The sequence below is a fragment of the Gadus chalcogrammus genome, chromosome 7 (genome assembly GCF_026213295.1).
Source record: "Gadus chalcogrammus isolate NIFS_2021 chromosome 7, NIFS_Gcha_1.0, whole genome shotgun sequence".
Lineage (NCBI taxonomy): Eukaryota > Metazoa > Chordata > Actinopteri > Gadiformes > Gadidae > Gadus > Gadus chalcogrammus.
This window is the reverse complement of record NC_079418.1, coordinates 30,240,364-30,259,334: the sequence shown is the minus strand read 5'-3', so window position 1 is coordinate 30,259,334 and position 18,971 is coordinate 30,240,364. Positions and strand designations below refer to the sequence as shown.

The 18,971-nt window shown below is 41.9% G+C and overlaps 2 protein-coding genes across 2 annotated transcripts; both read left to right on the top strand.

Annotated features, from left to right (window-relative positions):
- Nucleotides 1-225: 225 nt before the first annotated feature.
- LOC130386464 (olfactory receptor 2A12-like) lies at nucleotides 226-2,256 on the top strand. The gene is made up of 2 exons (XM_056595401.1): nucleotides 226-327; nucleotides 686-2,256. Exon 2 carries the CDS (start codon nucleotides 973-975, stop codon nucleotides 1,918-1,920), a length of 948 nt encoding a protein of 315 aa, XP_056451376.1. The 5' UTR covers nucleotides 226-327; nucleotides 686-972; the 3' UTR covers nucleotides 1,921-2,256.
- Nucleotides 2,257-9,104: 6,848 nt separating this feature from the next.
- On the top strand, nucleotides 9,105-11,195 carry LOC130386482 (olfactory receptor 2AT4-like). The gene has a single exon (XM_056595415.1). The coding sequence runs from the start codon at nucleotides 9,975-9,977 to the stop codon at nucleotides 10,911-10,913; it is 939 nt and encodes a 312-aa protein (XP_056451390.1). The 5' UTR covers nucleotides 9,105-9,974; the 3' UTR covers nucleotides 10,914-11,195.
- The last annotated feature ends 7,776 nt before the right edge of the window (nucleotides 11,196-18,971 follow it).

The following is an 18,971-nucleotide window of genomic DNA, read 5'->3' as shown; positions in this document are numbered from 1 at the left end:
ACAGTCATTGGCTAGAGGGTCGATGGGTGGGGCGATGACGTCATGGTTTACGGTTTCAGTCGGTTTCAGGCGGCCACACGAATCCAAAACGAAACCGGGTAGATTTGAAACCACCTCCGAGGGTGGTTTCTGAAGTTTACGGTTTCGGTCAGCGGACACCGGCTTCGTGTGGACGGAAGGCCGAACCGTACAAGACCTTTTGCGGTTTCGCCATGAAATCGGCTTCGTGTGGACGGGGCCTTAATAAAGTATTTCTTAACAGAAAAAATGTGTCCGTCAAGAATGAACTACCCCAGGGCCATCGCCATGCTAGCAAAAACACTCTCTGTGAGTAACATACATTATGTAAAACATTCGCGCAGTTTTTTTAAGAAACAGTCTGAGCCAATGTTATTTATTTTTATTTCTATATTTCAGTATCTTGTATTAATATTTTTGAGCAGAATTCTATTCTATTGTCTAATGTTCCTATTGTTAAAAGCACAAAAGTGTGTTATGAACAACTAACACATTGATATTTTGCATTTTGTTTTCTTGTTGTACCGAAAATGAACCGAACCGTGAACTCAAAACCGAGGTACGTACCGAACCGAGATTTTTGTGTACCGTTACACCCCTACATAGTATTTTAGGATGAAAGAGGCTGGGGTTTTGTTTGATAGAATTTGTTTATATTTTTCAGTAGTATATGCCTACATGAGGCCGTTGAACAGTTAACAGACGAGCTGAGGTGGTGACGTCATGGAGTACGCTACCGTTCCAATTGCAGGTGCATCCTCCCGTCCTCGGAAGTTTGTACTTTAGCCAATGACTACAAAGGGGAAGGAGTCAGGTCTGTATCAGATGAGGAGGACATTGTACGGTCAGAGTAAGGCATACAACTGCTGGCCCAAGACATGAACCTGAAGAGAGAGAGCGAAAGAAAGACAGAGGAGCTGGTCAAGCTCTCTAACATCACTTGGATATAAAAAAATGGAGTCTAACATGACTATTGCGAGACCAGCATACTTCATTATCAGTGGCTTTTCAGGCATCCCTCATGTTAACTACTACTATTTCTTTTTACTGATGCTGTACATTGTGTCAGTGGTGGAAAACGGGATAGTGATGGCCTTGATCTGCTTAGACCAGAGTCTCAAGACTCCAAAGTATATTGCTGTGTTTAACTTGGCGTTTGTAGACGTGGTCGGCAGCTCCGCCCTGGTGCCCAAGGTTATCGACACGTTCTGGTTCGACCACAAGTACATCTCGTACAGCAACTGCTTAACCTATTTGTTTTTTTATTATGTGATCCTCACCATGCAGTCTCTTAATCTGGCTTTACTCTCCTTTGACAGGCTAATAGCGATCACCTTTCCATTGCGCTATCAGATCATTGTGAGTCTGAAGACCATGTTCTCACTGGTAGCTGCTTGCTGGATTATTGCCATCCTTGTCAACTTGATAGTTGTAGGGCTTCTAACACGACTGTCCTACTGCAGGTCTGTTGTTATCAACAGCTATTTCTGTGACCATGGGCCGCTCTATCGACTTGCCTGCAATGACAATCGACCCAATCATATCATTTCCATAGTGTTACCAGTTTTAATTATTTGGGCTCCATTGCTCTTTATCTTGATATCTTACATGTGCATTGGTGCAGCTTTGGCAAAAATAGCTGGAGTGCAAGATAGGATGAAGGCTTTTAAAACATGCAGTGCCCATATAATGTTGGTGATTATTTATTACTTACCTATTCTAGTCACTTTTAGTGTTGCCGCTAAAATGCCTCGTAATACAAGGATAATAAGTCTTTCTCTTGCAGCGGTCATACCTCCAGCGTTGAACCCACTAATTTATGTTCTACAGACTCAGGAAATCAAACTGTCTCTGAAAAAGGTGTTGAAAAGAATGTACCAATCAAAAGTTGCATTGAAGTAGAATATCGATACGTGATATTTAATTATTATTATTTAAATATCCGACAAATATTTTGTCGGAAGTGTAAATCTTTTGTTAGGCAAAACATTTGTAATAGTAGTCAGCACAATCTTTGAATTGTTGGTATTAAAACCTTTTTCTTTTGAAATTAAAGAACAATAACTCTTAACCCATTTAATTCGGAGAAATTAATGCATTGTTTTTTTGAGTGATCAATGTCAGGGGTTCTCAAACTATATGAGGCCGGGGACCCCCCATAGGGCAGAATTTTTTTCAAGGATCCCATCAATTCCGCAACATAAATGTAATCATATAGTCTCATATCTATTTGTTCTGTTAGATGCTTTTGAACTCTTTTATGCTTCAATCATTCAGTGCTAATACCACAATAGTGTTAAATAAGCATTTTATTGCATTTTGGCATAACTTTACAATATTAAATATTGATGAACGATCAGATGTAACAGACAATATACTGTTGAACAAAAAAAATACTCAATGCATTGAGAGACAATTGTTTTAGCAGGTAAATCATGAATCAAAGCTGTGTGTGTGTGTGTGTGTGTGTGTGTGTGTGTGTGTGTGTGTGTGTGTGTGTGTGTGTGTGTGTGTGTGTGTGTGTGTGTGTGTGTGTGTGTGTGTGTGTTGCAACAATATTGCAACCGGCTAGTAAAGTATAGTGCTAAAAGTTAGGGCCCGACCGATATTGATTTTGGAGGGCTGATTATTTTCAGAGAAAAATTCTGATTACGATTAAATCTGACGATTATTTAAAAAAATGGAAAAGCATATAAAACGTGCAGGAATAAGAACTTTTTTGTAACTACACAACATATTTGAAAACAATATTTAATAATAACATAAAATAACTGTAAAGGAACGAGGTAATGTGTGTTGTGTGGGGCAAACAGCATATGGATATCTTCCAAATAAAATTCTATTCACATGCCCCTGCCAGTCATACTGTCCTTAATATTGCCACTTCAGCAGGGGCAGGTTGTAGTGCAGGAAGCACAGCTTTTCAGCATTCTCTCCCTTGAGGGAGCTGCGCTTCTCATGAATGTTGCCAATAGTACTGTCCACCCTCTCACTTGGCACAGAGGAAGGTAGACAGCAAAGGTATCTCCTACATACATAGCGCAGTTACATTTCTAGTAAAAATAATAATAATAAATAAAACAAAAACGGCATTAATCTGCGACTTTATGGCAAAAGCACTGGTATAAGGTGACAATAATGCATACTCTTAAACAAAGAGATGAATAGGCACCCCATATTAAGAAGATTAATGTGACACTAATGAGATGGGTGTGCCTGTCTCTCACTACATAGTTTGTCCAGTCTTGGCGTGATGGACGATAAGCAGACTCTAAGATCACTCTCCACATGGAGACGTGCTCTGTACTTTGTCTTCATTGCAGTCAAAGTTGAGAATGATGACTCTCATAAGTAAGTAGTAGGAAATGGTAGCAATACCTGCATGGCCTGTGCTGTGAGCTCAGGATACTCACGTGAGAGGGAGGGCCAAAAGTCTACATGGCTCACCTGCTGGAATCGGGCCTTCAGAGTCCAATCACAAGATAAGTCCACCAACTCATCCTCTGCTTTGCGAGTGAGGCCGCTACATGTTACTCCTGGAGCAAAGGGATCTCGCACCCAGTCCCAAGCATCAGTATTCACGTCCGCGAAGTACGAATTGAAGTGCTTGCTGAGTAGGGTTGAGCACCGAAACTCGGTTCCAGTAGCGAACCGGTTCCGACGTAAACGGTTGTAACGAGATCGAATAAGAACGCACATTTCGGTTCCTCATAACGGTGCCTGGCGTTTTTCTACACCCCCTGACCCGCCCCCATGGTGTTGCGGCGTCAACTTGAGTTAGTGCTGGGCGCTATACCGGTTCAGACTGAATAACGGTGTGTATTTTCGTTAGGAAATGCTTTTGTTATATACCGACATACCGGTGTATTTGATTACACAACGTTCGGAACGCAGCGCTGCGCGACACAGTTTCAGACGGGACCCTTTTCAATGTTGCTCTAAACACGCATGGTACGACTTTCTTTATAGGTCCATGACTGCGAGGCGTGGTATTTCAGGCCAACTGGTAAAAGTGTGTGTCACGGCTTTCAAACATATAAACCATAAAGCCTATGGGCTCCTCGAGACTCGGGACGGACTTGTCAACGCACTGCGGCATCGCTTACTTGATGTTGTTTTGATTGAAGATCGGCAGGTTGTAGTGGGTGAATGTGTGTGTGTGTGTGTGTGTGTGGGTTAGTGTTCATTGGTTTAACGTTATGCTGACGGGAGTTATGATGACAGGCCCAGCACTTTCTCCATAAATACCTGTATGTTTATGTTGTAACAAGCTCTTCACGGACCCCCTGGCAACACGCCGCGGACCCCACTTTGAGAACCACTGATCTATGTGACAAAAAGTTAAATTGGGGATCTTAAATGAGCTCATCATTGTTGTTGATATCAGCTATTTATTTGTCCATGGGCTGCGAATTAAGACTTTTAAATCAAGCAGTGCTTAAATTATGTTGGTGGCCATTTATTACTAATCTATTCTAATCGCTTTCACATTACGGGCTAAAATACCTCCAAATGTCAGCATAATTAATGTCTCTTGCTGCTGTCCTACCTCCAGCGTTGAACCAACTAATTTATGTTTTACAGACTCAGGAAATTAAAGTCTCTCGAAGAAATGTTCACAAGGATAAAACAATCATAAACTGCCATTAAAATAGACATATGTTTTTTTCCCAACAAGTAAGTAAACAGTATATAAGTTCCAGAAAACATCTTCTTGAAGCTGTTTGCTGGAAATAGCTTTTAGGAAAAAAGATCTTGCCTACCTCTATTCCCCACTGTTTCAGTCCTTCCAGAATGTGCTGTTTCTGGTGTCTGTAGCTTTAATGCAAACGATTGAAAAGTGTTTTCATAATATGTCCCCTTTAAGAGCGTTGTATTGTACTGTACATCCGTTGATAGTGGTTTGTTGATGAAAACAAACAAACAAATAAATAAAATCCCCCCCCTGAAGATATAATATCTTGATTGAACAGAATGCCCAAATTATTCATTCAATATCATTCTATTTTGCACATTGAATACGTGTTGTTCACAATAAATCAGGCTCAAACATGATGCTGTTTGTAAAACATTGTCTTAAAACTATTTAAATATAACTAAGGCACTGTAGTAATGTGTAAACAAAGTGAAATATAAAGGTGTGTTTTCTTTATTTTAAATGAAAGTAGTTATGTGTTACTATGTCAAGTTTATTGTCTGAAGCTTGTACCCACAATATCTTAAGCTATCCTAATCTTACGTGAGGCTTAAAGTCTTTCTGTAAAGATAAATAAATCTCTAAAGAATAAATGCAGTGAACTACCCCAGTTAGTGAGTAACATTACAAACACACTTTTATAGGATAATCAAATATACTTTAGGGCATTAACTGTTATTTCTCTCACAAAATTGGCCATTGAATTGAAGGTTGCTGAGCAAAGAGTTTGTTTGCTTAGTCAATAGACTCATTAGATTGATTCACACAATTACTAGAATGATGCCTTGCACATTTCGGTGTATTTGCTAGAATGTTGTAGATTTATACAGAGAAGGTTTCATTTGGACTATGGGTGCGGCTGAAAGTGGTGTCTCAACGTGCAGAAACATATTCAACCTCATGGTGCACTTGGGCCTTTTTTTGTTAGACGCAATTTTCTTTATTGCATCGACCACCTGCCCATTCTGAACAATGGCACAAAGAATGTCGCTTGTGTACATGGAATTAATTGAATATACAAAATTGAATGATGAACACTAGGGGGCCTATCTTGCATCCGGCGCAAGTGACTTAGTCACTGGCGCATGTGTCGTTGCTAGTTTACAACTGGCGCAGAGCGTTCTTTTCCCACCACCGCCACTCACCGGTAAATTAGGGAATGATCTTGCACCCCAAGGGGCGGTTCGGCGAAAGGAGGAGGCGTGTTCTGGCGCAAACGGTATTTCGCCGTTTCTGAATACAATTGCGCCGCAGACCAGGAAATACCTGGTTTAAAGTCAGTGGCGCGTTGTTCAGATGCTATTTTAAGGGCACATGCATACATGCGCATGCGATGCATACGGTTTGCTTGTGCACCTCGCGCATACACTTTGCTTCTCTCATCTACACGGACAGCAGTTCCCATTTTTGCAAACCATTCATAATTACGGAAAATAAAATATTACCACACAAGGAAAATCCTTGTGGTGTCCATGAAGATAAAATAAATAGGCATAAATCTAGCGTACACATTTACCCAAATTATTCACGCGAATTGTAGCAGGCGTAATGACGGATTAAATTAAACTGGTTGACCAATAGTGGCAAGAGACATATGTATATAAGGAGTGGACACCTGTCAAAGTGGGTTGTCCGTCAAGAATCAGGAACCACAATTCTGAACACTGCGAAATAAATTCTGAAGACTGTGAAATCACCTTCTGTAAGTCCATTTAAAACCTTACTCTGCAACTTACCAGTTAAGTTGAGGTTGCTCATAATTTTTCTATTGCACAGTGGAATGGAATACGTCTTGGGACAGAGGATCAGACGCCGGGGGGAGAGGGTCTACTGGCCCAGACACACCTATCTCTCCCTGAGTGAGGAGGAATGCAGGCGTAAGCTACGCCTGACCCGTCAGGCTGTCACAGATATCTGCCATATCCTGGAAGATGAGCTGGGGACTGATGCACGCTGTCCATATGACCTCCCCTTTGCAGTGAAAGTTACAGCGGCACTGCATTTCTATGCATCTGGGTCGTTCCAGCATCCCCTTAGTTGTATTGGACGCATTTCACAATCGGCAATAAGATCGGCTATACATGCAGTTACGTCAGGTCTAGTCCGACATGCTGGGGAATACATCAAATTCCCCGTTACACCTGACAACCAGGAAAGAACAAAGCAGGAGTTTTGGACCAAGTATGGGTTCCCTGGCGTCCTTGGTGCTATAGACTGCACCCATGTGCAACTACGTGCCCCATCAGTAAACGCACTCACATACATAAACCGGAAGGGAACTCATTCGATTAACATCCAAGTCATTTCCGATGCTAATTGTAGAATAAATCATGTCTTTGCCATTACCCTGGCTCAAGCCATGACTCCTTCATATTGGCAAACTCGACCATTCCTGCCATATTCGAGGGGAATCCCCCCTTGGATGGGTGGCTGTTAGGGGACAACGGCTATCCGTTGAAGACATGGCTCATGACCCCATTTCTTATGCCAGCAACAGTGCGCGAAATTGCATTCAACAGGAAACGCACACAAACACGCAGTGTAATTGAACGTACATTCGGAATACTGAAAATGCGATTCAGGTGTTTGGATAGGTCAGGTGGTACTTTACAGTATGGTCCTCAAAAAGTCGCAGCATTCTTTGTGGCATGTTGTGTTTTACACAACATTGCCATGAATCATGGATGTGTCGATGACATTAATGAGGATAGATTAGAGGACTTAATGAGACGTGATGCTGAACTGCATGTGCCGATGCCATTACGTCCAAATGCCCCAGCAGCAGCACGGGAGAGGAGAGCTCATCTGTCAGAGGAGCTGCATCGTATATAGTGAGGTAAGCAAACTAATGACATCTCCGCTCTATTGTTTAGCTACATTGTACAATTATTACCATGCATTCATAACCTTGAGAGTCAGGGAAAGTGAGCCCAAAACATCGGAAAGTATAGTATGTCCTTGAGACATTTCTTATTCGACTTGTCCAAATGATCGTAGGCGTAAATGAAAAAAAAAAATACAAAACGAAAAATAAAAAGTTGCAAAGCTTTGAAGGAAAAAATATATATTTTTTCCCTCCTCTGTAAGGCCTTTTATGCCTGCCTCGGCAGGATTCGACAAATGAGGGTCCGGGAGCGGCGATGCTGGATGTGCTCCTGGTGGAGCGGGTGGACGGAGTTGGAATGGGTGGAGGAAGGGGCACAACAGGGGGAGGAGGTGGGTCGTTTGGGGGCCATGCACGTTCCATAGCTGTCGCAATCCGGTCCAAACTTGAGGCGATGCGCCCGAGAGGCCGCAGCAACATCGCCATCCGGTCCAGACGGGTGTTGGTGTCTCGCCGCATCCCGGCCAGCTCCCGCTCCAGCATGTCGAACCCGGTTTGCTGGAGCTGGAGGAACGGCTGGTCCTGCGGTCTCATGCTGCTGGCGCTGCTGCCACGGCGTCTTGATTGAGTGCGCCGCGCGACTCCCTCATCTGCCCCGTGCGCGCTGGTCCCGAGGCCAGGGTCTTCTTCCTGAGAAGCTACGTGACATTGTTTTGATTTATTTTATGGCTGTGTTACATTTATTAAATGTCAAAAATGATTAAAAAGATTTTCACGAGACATCTCTATTTATGTGAACTTTATTTCTGTACCTTGGGGTTGGACAGCTGGTGCATGCAGCTGGTGGGTTGGGTGCCGACTTCAAAGCCCCCAAAACCCTCAACGCTTTCAGCGGTCAGTGTTGACCGTGCAATGTTCTCTGATGGCGGGAGGTCCTGGTAACTGCCAGATCCTCCTCCAGTCTTTTGACGTGCTTGCGAGTTGGCAGCAAGCTTGGCCTTGCCTCTTCTCCTGACGTCGTTGTACCGCTTACGGCAATGGAGAGATGTCCTATGTTGTCCAGCTTCTGAGACAATTACGGCGATTTCCTCCCAAGCCGCTTTCACCGAAGCTATTTTGGGTGGGTTTCTCCCATCCCCATACAAAGTCATCTCGCGGTCTTTGACTGCTCTGACGTGCACATCGGTCTCTTCTGTTGTGAACCTTTCTTTGCGTGCGCCTGGCAAATCCGCCATGAAACAAGCGCCGATCGCTCTTAAAGGGGATGCGAGAAACAGTCTGATTGGTTCATTGCACGTTACGCCCAAACCACACCTACGGGTAATTAGGCTGCTTCAGACCAACCCTTTTTTATCAACCTCATTTATCCGCCTGTAAAATAGCGATGGCGCCGTAGAACCGCCCACAAAGCTACTTGCGCTTTGCCCTTCCCACTTGCATTTCAGACCGTTAAAATAGGGCCCTAGATGTTCTATAAATTACATCAGTGCCTTTATATCTCAAATGTCTGGGACAAAGCTATTTGACACTAAAATGGAAGAGTAAGGTACATGGATTTATATGGAAAAAGTCTTCTAAAAACACAATGGCATTGAATTCCTGCTGCTGAGACAATGAATAAAAACAAACACATTCAAAGCCTTGAAACTAATATTTGCCACAGCGTATCCCTCATCAGGAATAATCTGTGAATATGAAACCAATTATACCCGAACAATCCCTTTTTTCCCTTGAATAAATCTCTGAAATCGTTTAGACACTCAGGAGTTATTAGACAAGTGCGTCAAAGCGCCGAGAGCCCTCCCTTCACCAGATTCCATCCAGCAGGCCCCTCTCATTGGAGGACGTAGGGCACCAGATTAGCCGGTGTAAACCAGGGAAGGCCTGACGACCCCAAAGGGTGCGGACAACCTGCATAATGGAACTCTATTAACGCATTCCTCCCCGACTCTTCTATGAATCCTACAAGCCTACCATAAGACCAACCCTCTGGAATATCGCAACATTAATTAAAAACATTAATTTTAAAAATGCAGTCATTTTGGGGGGCAGTACGAGAACAACCAACCCCCAGTTATAATGATAACCGATGAACTTGGATCTGATATATTTACAATGATTATGCAGTAGTAAAAAATACAACAGAATTACTATTATGGAAAAGCAAAAGCCCATAAAAGGACAAAGGTTTTTAGGAGGTTATTTTGGTTCAGAGGGGAACTTTAGCCAATGAGGGCAAAGGGGCAGGAGCCCGGGCCCCTGAGGGCCCCCTCCTGTCTGCTCCTGAGTTTGTATCTGGTGATGACGACAATGTACTGTCAGGGTGAGGCATAAAGCTGCCCTACACATCACCCTGAACAGAGGGAGAGGGAGAGACACAGAGACAAACACATAAAGAGAGAGGAGCTATTGTCAAGCTCACTTGGATATCAAACCATGTACTCTAACATGACTATTGTGAGACCAGCATACTTTATTATCAATGGCTTTTCAGGCATCCCTCATGTCAACTACTACTTTTTGTTTTTACTGGTGCTGTACATTGTGTCAGTGGTGGAAAACGGGGTAGTGATGGCCTTGATATGCCTCGACCAGAGTCTCAAAACTCCAAAGTATATTGCTGTGTTTAACTTGGCGTTTGTAGATGTGCTCGGCAACACCGCCCTGGTGCCCAAGATTATTGACACGTTCTGGTTCAACCACAAGAACATCACATACAGCAATTGCTTAACCTATGAGTTTTTTAATTTCATGACCATCACCATGCAGTCTCTTAATCTGGTTGTACTCTCCTTCGACAGGCTAGTGGCGATCACCTTTCCATTACGTTATCAGATCATTGTGAGTCTGAAGACCATGTCCTCACTGGTGGCCTCTTTTTGGATTATCGGCATCCTTGTCAACTTGACAGCTGTAGGGCTTCTAACACGGCTGTCATACTGCAGGTCTGTTGTTATCAACAGCTATTTCTGTGACCATGGGCCACTTTATCGACTCGCATGCAATGACAATCGGCCTAATTCTATACTTGCCAAAGTGTTAATTGCTTTTATTCTTTGGGTTCCATTGATGTTTGTCTTGATCACTTACATGTGCATTGGTGCAGCATTGGCTAAAATTGCTGGAGCACAGGATAGAATGAAGGCTTTCAAAACATGCAGTGCTCACATGATGTTGGTGACCATTTATTACCTACCTATTATAGTCACATTTGCCTTTGCCGCTAAAATGCCTCCAAATATCAGGATCATTAATATGTCTCTTACTGCAGTCCTGCCCCCACTGTTGAACCCACTCATTTATGTTCTACAGACTCAGGAAATAAAACAGTCTCTTCAAAAGATGTTCAAAAGACTGAAGCAATTAAAAATGTAGTTATAATGGAATATCAACATGTGATCATTTAAGCTATTGTACCGTATTTTAGTGTAAATCCTTTTGATTGGTTTATCGTTTCATTTTTGGATTGAACGTGGGATTTACATGCAGCTACGTAAATGTAATCGACTACTACAATATTAATATATGTTGGTTATAAAAAGTCACTCCTTCCTGAGAGTACTTTAATTGTAAGGCAAAGCATTTTTTATGTTTGTCATTACATTAACCAGTAGGTTGTTGGTTTTCGGTACTAAAAAACACTAGGATTTGTGTACTTATGCCGCTTTTCCACCGCACATTTAGCTCGACACGACTCGACACGGTAGCAGCACGGGTCGTTTTTCCACCGCAAATAGTACCTCCTGGACGTGGCCGGGGTCTGCTGCGCGAAAGGGCCGTGACGTATTTTTGTACGCGACGCAAACAAAACCTACGCATCCCACACATGGACAGAACCCACATAACAACAATGGAGGACATCGATGCGATGGTATTCGTGTTCGTATTATTAGCTGGCATGTTGAAGAAGTGGAATATGTTGGCAATTCGTAATTCTATCTAACCGTACCTTCATGTCCTCTATCCATATTCCACCTTTAATATTCATGCATTTTGCAGTTGCAGGCATAGATATATCAATATATTGACCAAGGTGTTTATTTGAATAGGGTTCTTTGCTTGACTCTGTTTTGATGAGAACGGTCCAGCTGCAGGCTTGGGCGTTTCCGTCATGACACAAGAACGCTGATTAGCTGTTCCTGGTAGCGTTTCACCGACCAATCACGAAGTGTTTCGAAAGGCATACTGGGTTTCGCAAGGCATACTGCAAAGCATAGTCGCAAGGCATACTATGCTTTCCTTCCTTAATGGTAATTTTACCTCTCTCATGCGATTTAGCAATCATGGAGTCTCCCTTGGCTAACGTTAGTTCTAATTGCTACCCATACTAACTATTAGATCTTATTTAGAAATTTCTATTTGAGAAAATCTGTTGTTGACGAAGCTGTGCGAAGAAGGAGGGGGCCGGTGTTGACGGTGAAAGTTAGGCCGGTATATAGTCCTAGGTTAAGTGCTGTACGTAGACACGGAGAGCCTTCTACGTAGAGAGCCTGTCGGAGACCCTCTCCGTAGCTTACCTGCACATCCAATATTTTTAAACTATCCATTGACGCAACGGAGACGGCAAGCACTTTGATTGGTTCTCTAACAAAATCATTTCCGGAATCACTTCTCCGGTTTGACTTTGCACCTTATTTACTTTGTACATTGTTTACTTTGCACATTAAAGACCAATAAAATACCAAACAAGATTTGAAAAGCTTTGGAAGTTTATTTACAACACTATTTACATGGTTTGTAGTCAACATATAAGCTTGATCGGGCGGCGAATTGCGTAGCGTGTCCGACATCCCGACGGAGAACTTTGAATGCTCGAGGGGCCTCCATAGTTACAGTCGGATTACGGATTAAGGAGTAGGAGTAGTATACTTTGACATTTTAATACATTTCAGCAAGAAAGGCGACGAAGAAGAAGAATGGGGCGTTCCAATCTGCGTAAACAAGAACCCACACCACACGTGAACGCACATTTGTGTCTGCAGTGGGATGATATATGTTTTGATAGACTTAGCATATTGATTGTGTCTTGTTTACATTTAAAACAGGTTTGCACATTTGGTGCCATCCTGTGCAATAAAGCAAATAATCACTTTTTTACATCTCATCTCTTTTGACACCATATACGTAAAACCTGTCCACAGGCCGTCAATCTTTACACTCATTCAAGCAGACTTTATTCTTTATCCCATCGAAAATGGGAAACTTATAACCGACGCTGTCGGATGCTTCTATAATTAATAAGATAATATAATATATTACTCTCAAGGTATGAGGTCACGCCCTGTTTTGTGCCATTCCAAGATGGGTAGAGATGCCAAAATCCCCACTCACTTTTTCCTTGGTCCCCGGATTGACCTATCAGTTTTCAGAAAAAAAAGTCCCACGGCGTACCGCCGCTGCTAGGTGCATATAGGGGAAACACTGGACGGAGAATCCAAAACAGTGACATCTCATGAAAACTGAACTAAACATTTCAATGACTGTCCCTAAGAGCTAATGGTTGGCTTTCTGTCTATTATAGAGGCATTGATCAATTTGATACACTATCCTTGTGTTAAAAAACAGACATATTTGGTGGCGTTTTGTTATATCAAAGCATGAATTGTGTTTCATCAGGCTGGGTTAAAGTTGTAATACAAGGTCCAAGTGCCTCTTAAAAAAACAATTGCACTTGGGAATTATTTACATGGTATCTTGTAATGCAGAACTTAACTGCATTATTCACACTATTGACATAATCACTTAAAATGTCATTCTAAGTGTACATACTCATTTCAGCCGTATTCTGCGATTATTGTGATTTGCAGCAAATTGATGAACAAATTCATCCTGTATCAAGCCCAGGGACTTTGCTCGACTCCACACTTAAAATACCCAGACTGCTCAGTCAATCATCATCCATAGTGGATCTCAAGTGTGTCTTCATCAACTTGAGTGTGGAAAAGCTACGTTCACAGGAGGCAGTACTGACTGGTATGGCAATAGCAATTTTGCATAACCTGAAGAGCTCATGGAATACCTCTTTAAAAGGTTCAATGAATTTAGTGAGTTCTACCAGGCTAGAGGGCTTCTGTATGCCAGATTTTACTTTTCTCTCTAGGATTCTTTTCATTTGGTATAACTCGTGGTTGAGGTCATCTGTGTTGCATTCATAAAGCCCCCATTGTTTCACTCAATCACTGAAGCTGAAGCTCTCTGCCCCAGGATACATTTATTTCTGTATGTTAAGCCACTTGTTGTGAATGGAAGAGCCAGAAACAAATACATAGTCTCTGCAACAATGCAAAAAAAACATTTAGCTTGTGGGACTGCCTTAACTGTGTCCAAAAGAACCAGATTAAGACAATGGGCATTACAATGTACATCAAAAGCCAAGTGCAAAAAGCTCTCTTCTACGGCTCCGGCATAATAATATCTTAACACTAAAGAGATCTGCTCCTTTTTTTTAAGGTCTTTAGTTTCATCTGCCATAAGGGAAAATACTTCACTCTCCTTGACTTCGTTTATGATGGAAGCGCGTACCATTTCAGCTAATGTATCCAAAATTTCATTTTGAATTTGGTGGCTCGTGTATTTTGCATTGCGAGGCCCTGTCATTTTCTTTTTAACAACTGGGTCATGTTTAGCAATCATGTCCAATATAGCCAAGAAGTTTCCCCTGTTGTCTGCATCTACTGTCTCCTTGTGTCCCCTCTGTGAAATATTCTGGGTTGCAGTTAACAGTAGGACTTCTGCTAAACTTTTTATGTAGGCACGATTTTCCTTTATCTGCTTATGATGTTCTTTAGTGAGAGTACTGATTAACAAGGCATCAGCTTTATCTGCTCTATCATATTCTTTCCAAGCAATCATTGCATTTGTGTGACCCTCTCTTTAGATGTGCACAAAACCCTCCATCTCTGAATGTTGCCCTTTCCAGGTTTTATATCCCAAGTGATCACTGACTCTGTGTGGAAGGCCAAAATGCCTGCATGCATAACAGTATGCTGAGTCTTGTGTCAGTGAATATTCTGGCCATGTGTGGATAGAGTACCACAATGCCTGAAAGTTTCTGCGCCTGTCGCCCTTGAGTGTCCTTGGATAGAGTTTCAGACGTGGCTGGACTGGACTATGAGCTCTTGATTTGGAAATGTCTGTTTAAAATAAATGAATAATAATAAAGGCATATTCCATTATTAAATTACAGCAGAGATTAATAACAGTCAAGATAACCTCATAAATGTGAGTGTACTATCCCATGTTACTTCTAATGCATTATCTGAACCCTTTAGTCTGCTTAAAAACGTTATAGATTTGAGGCCATTCATCCAACTCTACTCCAGTTGAGGTGATTGGTGTGACTCATACCTGTCCATGAATTATCAGGCTGCATCTTAACATTGCCACTGCATCAGATTGGGCAAAACTCAAGTGAAATTCCAGTGTCCAGTATGTGTGAAAGAGTGAGTATACCTGGAGGTCCACTTGGGCCACTCCTCATTGGAGGCTCCGCTCTCTCGCTGTCTGAATCTGTCTGCTGTGCTTGTTCTCTGTGGGAATCTAAATATACATATATATAAAAAACATTCATAGGTGTTCCACAAGGTGTTATGATCCACTATCCAAGATACAAACAATTATGATTCATTTTCTACAGCATTAAACACATACAATATAAACTTGAGGACAATATCGATGGAAATGTTAACAGAAGAGTACAACACACAATGTAAGAGTGATGAATTTACCTGGGGGTCCACTTGGGCCACTCCTCAGGGAGGACCCTTCTGTCCAGCTGTCGAAGTTCAATCTTTCAGAAACATCTAAAATATTTAAAATAATTATTATAAGGTGGATAGGTAATTTTCCAAAAAAGGTTTTATAATGGATACTATATAGTGTTTAACAGACACACTATAAGCTAAAGTATATTAGTGAAAGTGTCTCTGGGTAGCAAATAAAAATATGCCATACTTTAATGTACTGAAAATGTTTTACAATGCACTTTCAACTTAAACTGCATATGAATAGACACACTTGAATTTTTTTTAAAATAAGATAACCTCGTACCAATCTGTACTGTATATGAGTCTCTATACTGTTTACCTGGAGGTTCACTTAACTTGCTGCTTTCTGGGGGCTCCTCATCCTCGCTCTCTGCCTGTTCTTTCTCCACCTCATCCTCATTATGTGCCTAAGCTGACTTCTTTCCACTTGCCCTGAAGAATGACGCTATGTCTACCTTCTTCCTCTTCATTATTTTTCCCTCTTTAATGATCTATCCAAAACGCAGCATATGCTGCATATACCTGACACAATCATAACAAGTCCAGGCAACTATAGCATTTAACAGCAAATAACTAGATAAATCGAAAATTGATCCGAAGTTACAAAAACAAATAGTGTAGAGAGAGATTATATTAAAACACTGTACAAAGTCCGTAAGACTCGCAAAGTAGTTATCAAATACAGTTTGCTATATTCTCCTCCGAGGTAGCTTGCTTCTAAACTTCGCAAAATGGATACAGTCATGGGTGGGATAGTCAGTTGCTAGAAGACAATAACAACATCCATTATGATATCATACCATACAGTTTTAGGTTTGTTTCGTTAGCCACAGTTGGAAATCGAAGCCTCAGGTCTGTAGTAGTGGGTTGGCTTAGCTCAGGAGGTAGAGCAGTTTTCCTGTAACCGATAGGTTGCTAGTTCGATCCCCAGCTCCTCCTAGCTGAGCGTTGATGTGTCCCTGCCGTCGGTGTGTCAATGTGTGTATTAACCGATGTAAGTCGCTTTGGATAAAAGCGTCTGCTTAATGCCCTAATCGTAATTGTAGTAGCAGGCATTCATTGGCGTCGCCAAATGGTCCGACAGTGCCGTCAAAACTGGCCACCCCCCAACCTCCCCCTGGCTCCGCCATTGCACTTATGTATGCTTATTGAAAGCAAATCGAACATTTACTACACAAAAAACGTTAGCCTAGTCCTTCCCACGAAGAAGATTAATTGTAATCTCTGTCACTCAAAAATCTACGTTTTTATTAAAATAACATTGTCTAACAGCGGTTGTGATGTTTCATGATTATCGTGTTAGACAAAATGTATTTACAAAAGGAACCGTGGTGGGGTAGATCAGGCACTGGACTGGATCTGGTCCTCAAATTGTCTTGACCCCGGTGAAGGAGCTGTCAATAGACATAAATTCAGGGCGCCCTGGCATGGAGGGGGTACCTTGAGAGGGGGCCATGTGAGGGTACCCCATTGGTTGAATGTAGGTTTTTGTATTTTTCTTGTATTTTAGATTTTGTTTGCCTTCGAAGTAACACTTGCAAACCGTGTGCGTGCCACAGCGCATATGTTCCAAATGGTTTATTTTGGTAACTGGGTAGAAAACCTAAAATCAACTTCACAGATCAAGATGGATTAGTGCTTGTGATGTAGCCGCCGGCTACGATCTAACATTCTCCAGTGGATGTAAGTCCGTTAGGACTATTTTATACTTTCTGTTGTAAGCGCCTCTCAGCATAGTACTCAGCCAATATTGCTCTTTGTATGATAGGAGGCCGATGAAAATCTTGGTCCGGACGTGGATGGGTCATCTGAAAGGACTGAGATGTGCTCAGCATCTCCAACATTATAGATAAAACTACCATTTGCAAAAAAACGGAGGGCTACGCAAATAGTCGGGAGGGAACTGAGGCCAGGATTGGTAGTGTTGGCTATGTAAGGCTGGAGAAGGCTATTTAAATACATTAAAGATTTGCGCGAGAATCTATATCTCTCCAGCAAAAATTCATCCGATATGCCAAGATGTCGAGCTGTGGTCTTATTAATCGCTCCCGGTGGATTGCATGAATAATTTGCGCTTCGACATCTACAGGCCTCATCAAAAGGGCATGCCATTGTGAAAACATGAAATCTGCATTGAACGCGGGTTTAAATACCCAAAACTGGGTTATGTTCCAAACTTAACCTGCGCAAAACCTGCTCTGACCAGCTTTCAGGGATGCAAACTTGTCACCTTTCGGCGAAATTCGCCGTTTTTGTTCCGAAAAAGGTCATTTGTGTGATTCATGGAGATCTGCAATAAAAATATTTCGGGGGGGGGGGGGGGGGGCGTCCAAGTAATCGGCGAACGCAAGCTGTCTTGTTCATTTGGCCAACCCGTGTAATCATGTCATCTTCGGGTCCGTAGCTGCCTTGATGCCGTACTAGACAGGAGTGACGTTGGTACGCTTCAAAAACGTCAGGCTTTCTAACGTAGGCTAACGTGCTAATGAGAAAAAAAATAATATAAATACACTTTATGTTGAAACTATAGACCGTCCCGATTCCCATTGAAACGAATGGCGCGGTGATTATTCTTCAAAACGAGATCTGTTAAATTGTGAAAAATAAATCAAACTGTAATCAGACAACACGGTTATATGCTATAGACCCTAGAGTATCTGTGGTATAAAGGCTGAGACGAATTTCGAATTATAAATATGTACAATCCATAACGTTAGCTCTCTGGCTCATAGCTCAGCGGACTAGAATACCTCCTAGAATCATTGCCTGTTGGCCGGAAACGGAAATGGGGGCTGTTTACGTTTGGTTGTAGTCTTTTCGCTCGGTTCTCCGACTCAACAGTAGGGCTAGAACCGAGCGAAAGACTACAACCAAATTTGAACTACAACGAAACTAGTTCCCTTTCCGCTTCCGGCCAACGAGCAATGAGTCTTCCAACAGAAATCAATGGGATTTACAAAATGCTCTAAATGTACAATAAAACACGATAGAAACTGTATTTCGCTACGATGCTTGATTCAACCACTCTATATCATCCTAGACAAATCACCAAGTGGGCTCGATGTTCAAAATACCGAAAAAAAATAATAGCTCACAGCAACATATTGAAAAAAAGAACTATGAACTAGTTCATTTTTTGGAATTGTGAACTTAGTTCAAATCTTTGAATTATGAACGCTGAACTGAACTAGTTCATTTTAAAATTTTGTGAACTGAACTTTGAACTAGTTCACGTAGAAAGTGAACTATCCCAACACTGTGTGTGTGTGTATATATATATATATATATATATATATATATATATATATATTCATTCCGCGAGGGGGTTTGGGTCCTTGTCACCTTTTTCATCCCTGATGAGTTTGCACCCCTGAGCTTTGATTCAGAGCATATGTTTCTATAGTAACTAACATACCGTGTTCATTTTGGAACGGAAAACCTAGGGTTACCGCAAACCCTGGGTTAACTTACCCGGTTATGTGATAAAACCGGCTTTGTGGAATACCCCACTGATCAGGTCAGTCAGTTGTGAGGGGCAGTATGGGGACACCCCCCCCCTCAGTTATATTGATGACAGAAGGATAAGGATTCTGTTTAATCTGATATATTTACAATGAAATTAATTTATTTTGGGCGACAGAACTTTAGCCAATCAGAGCGAAGGGAC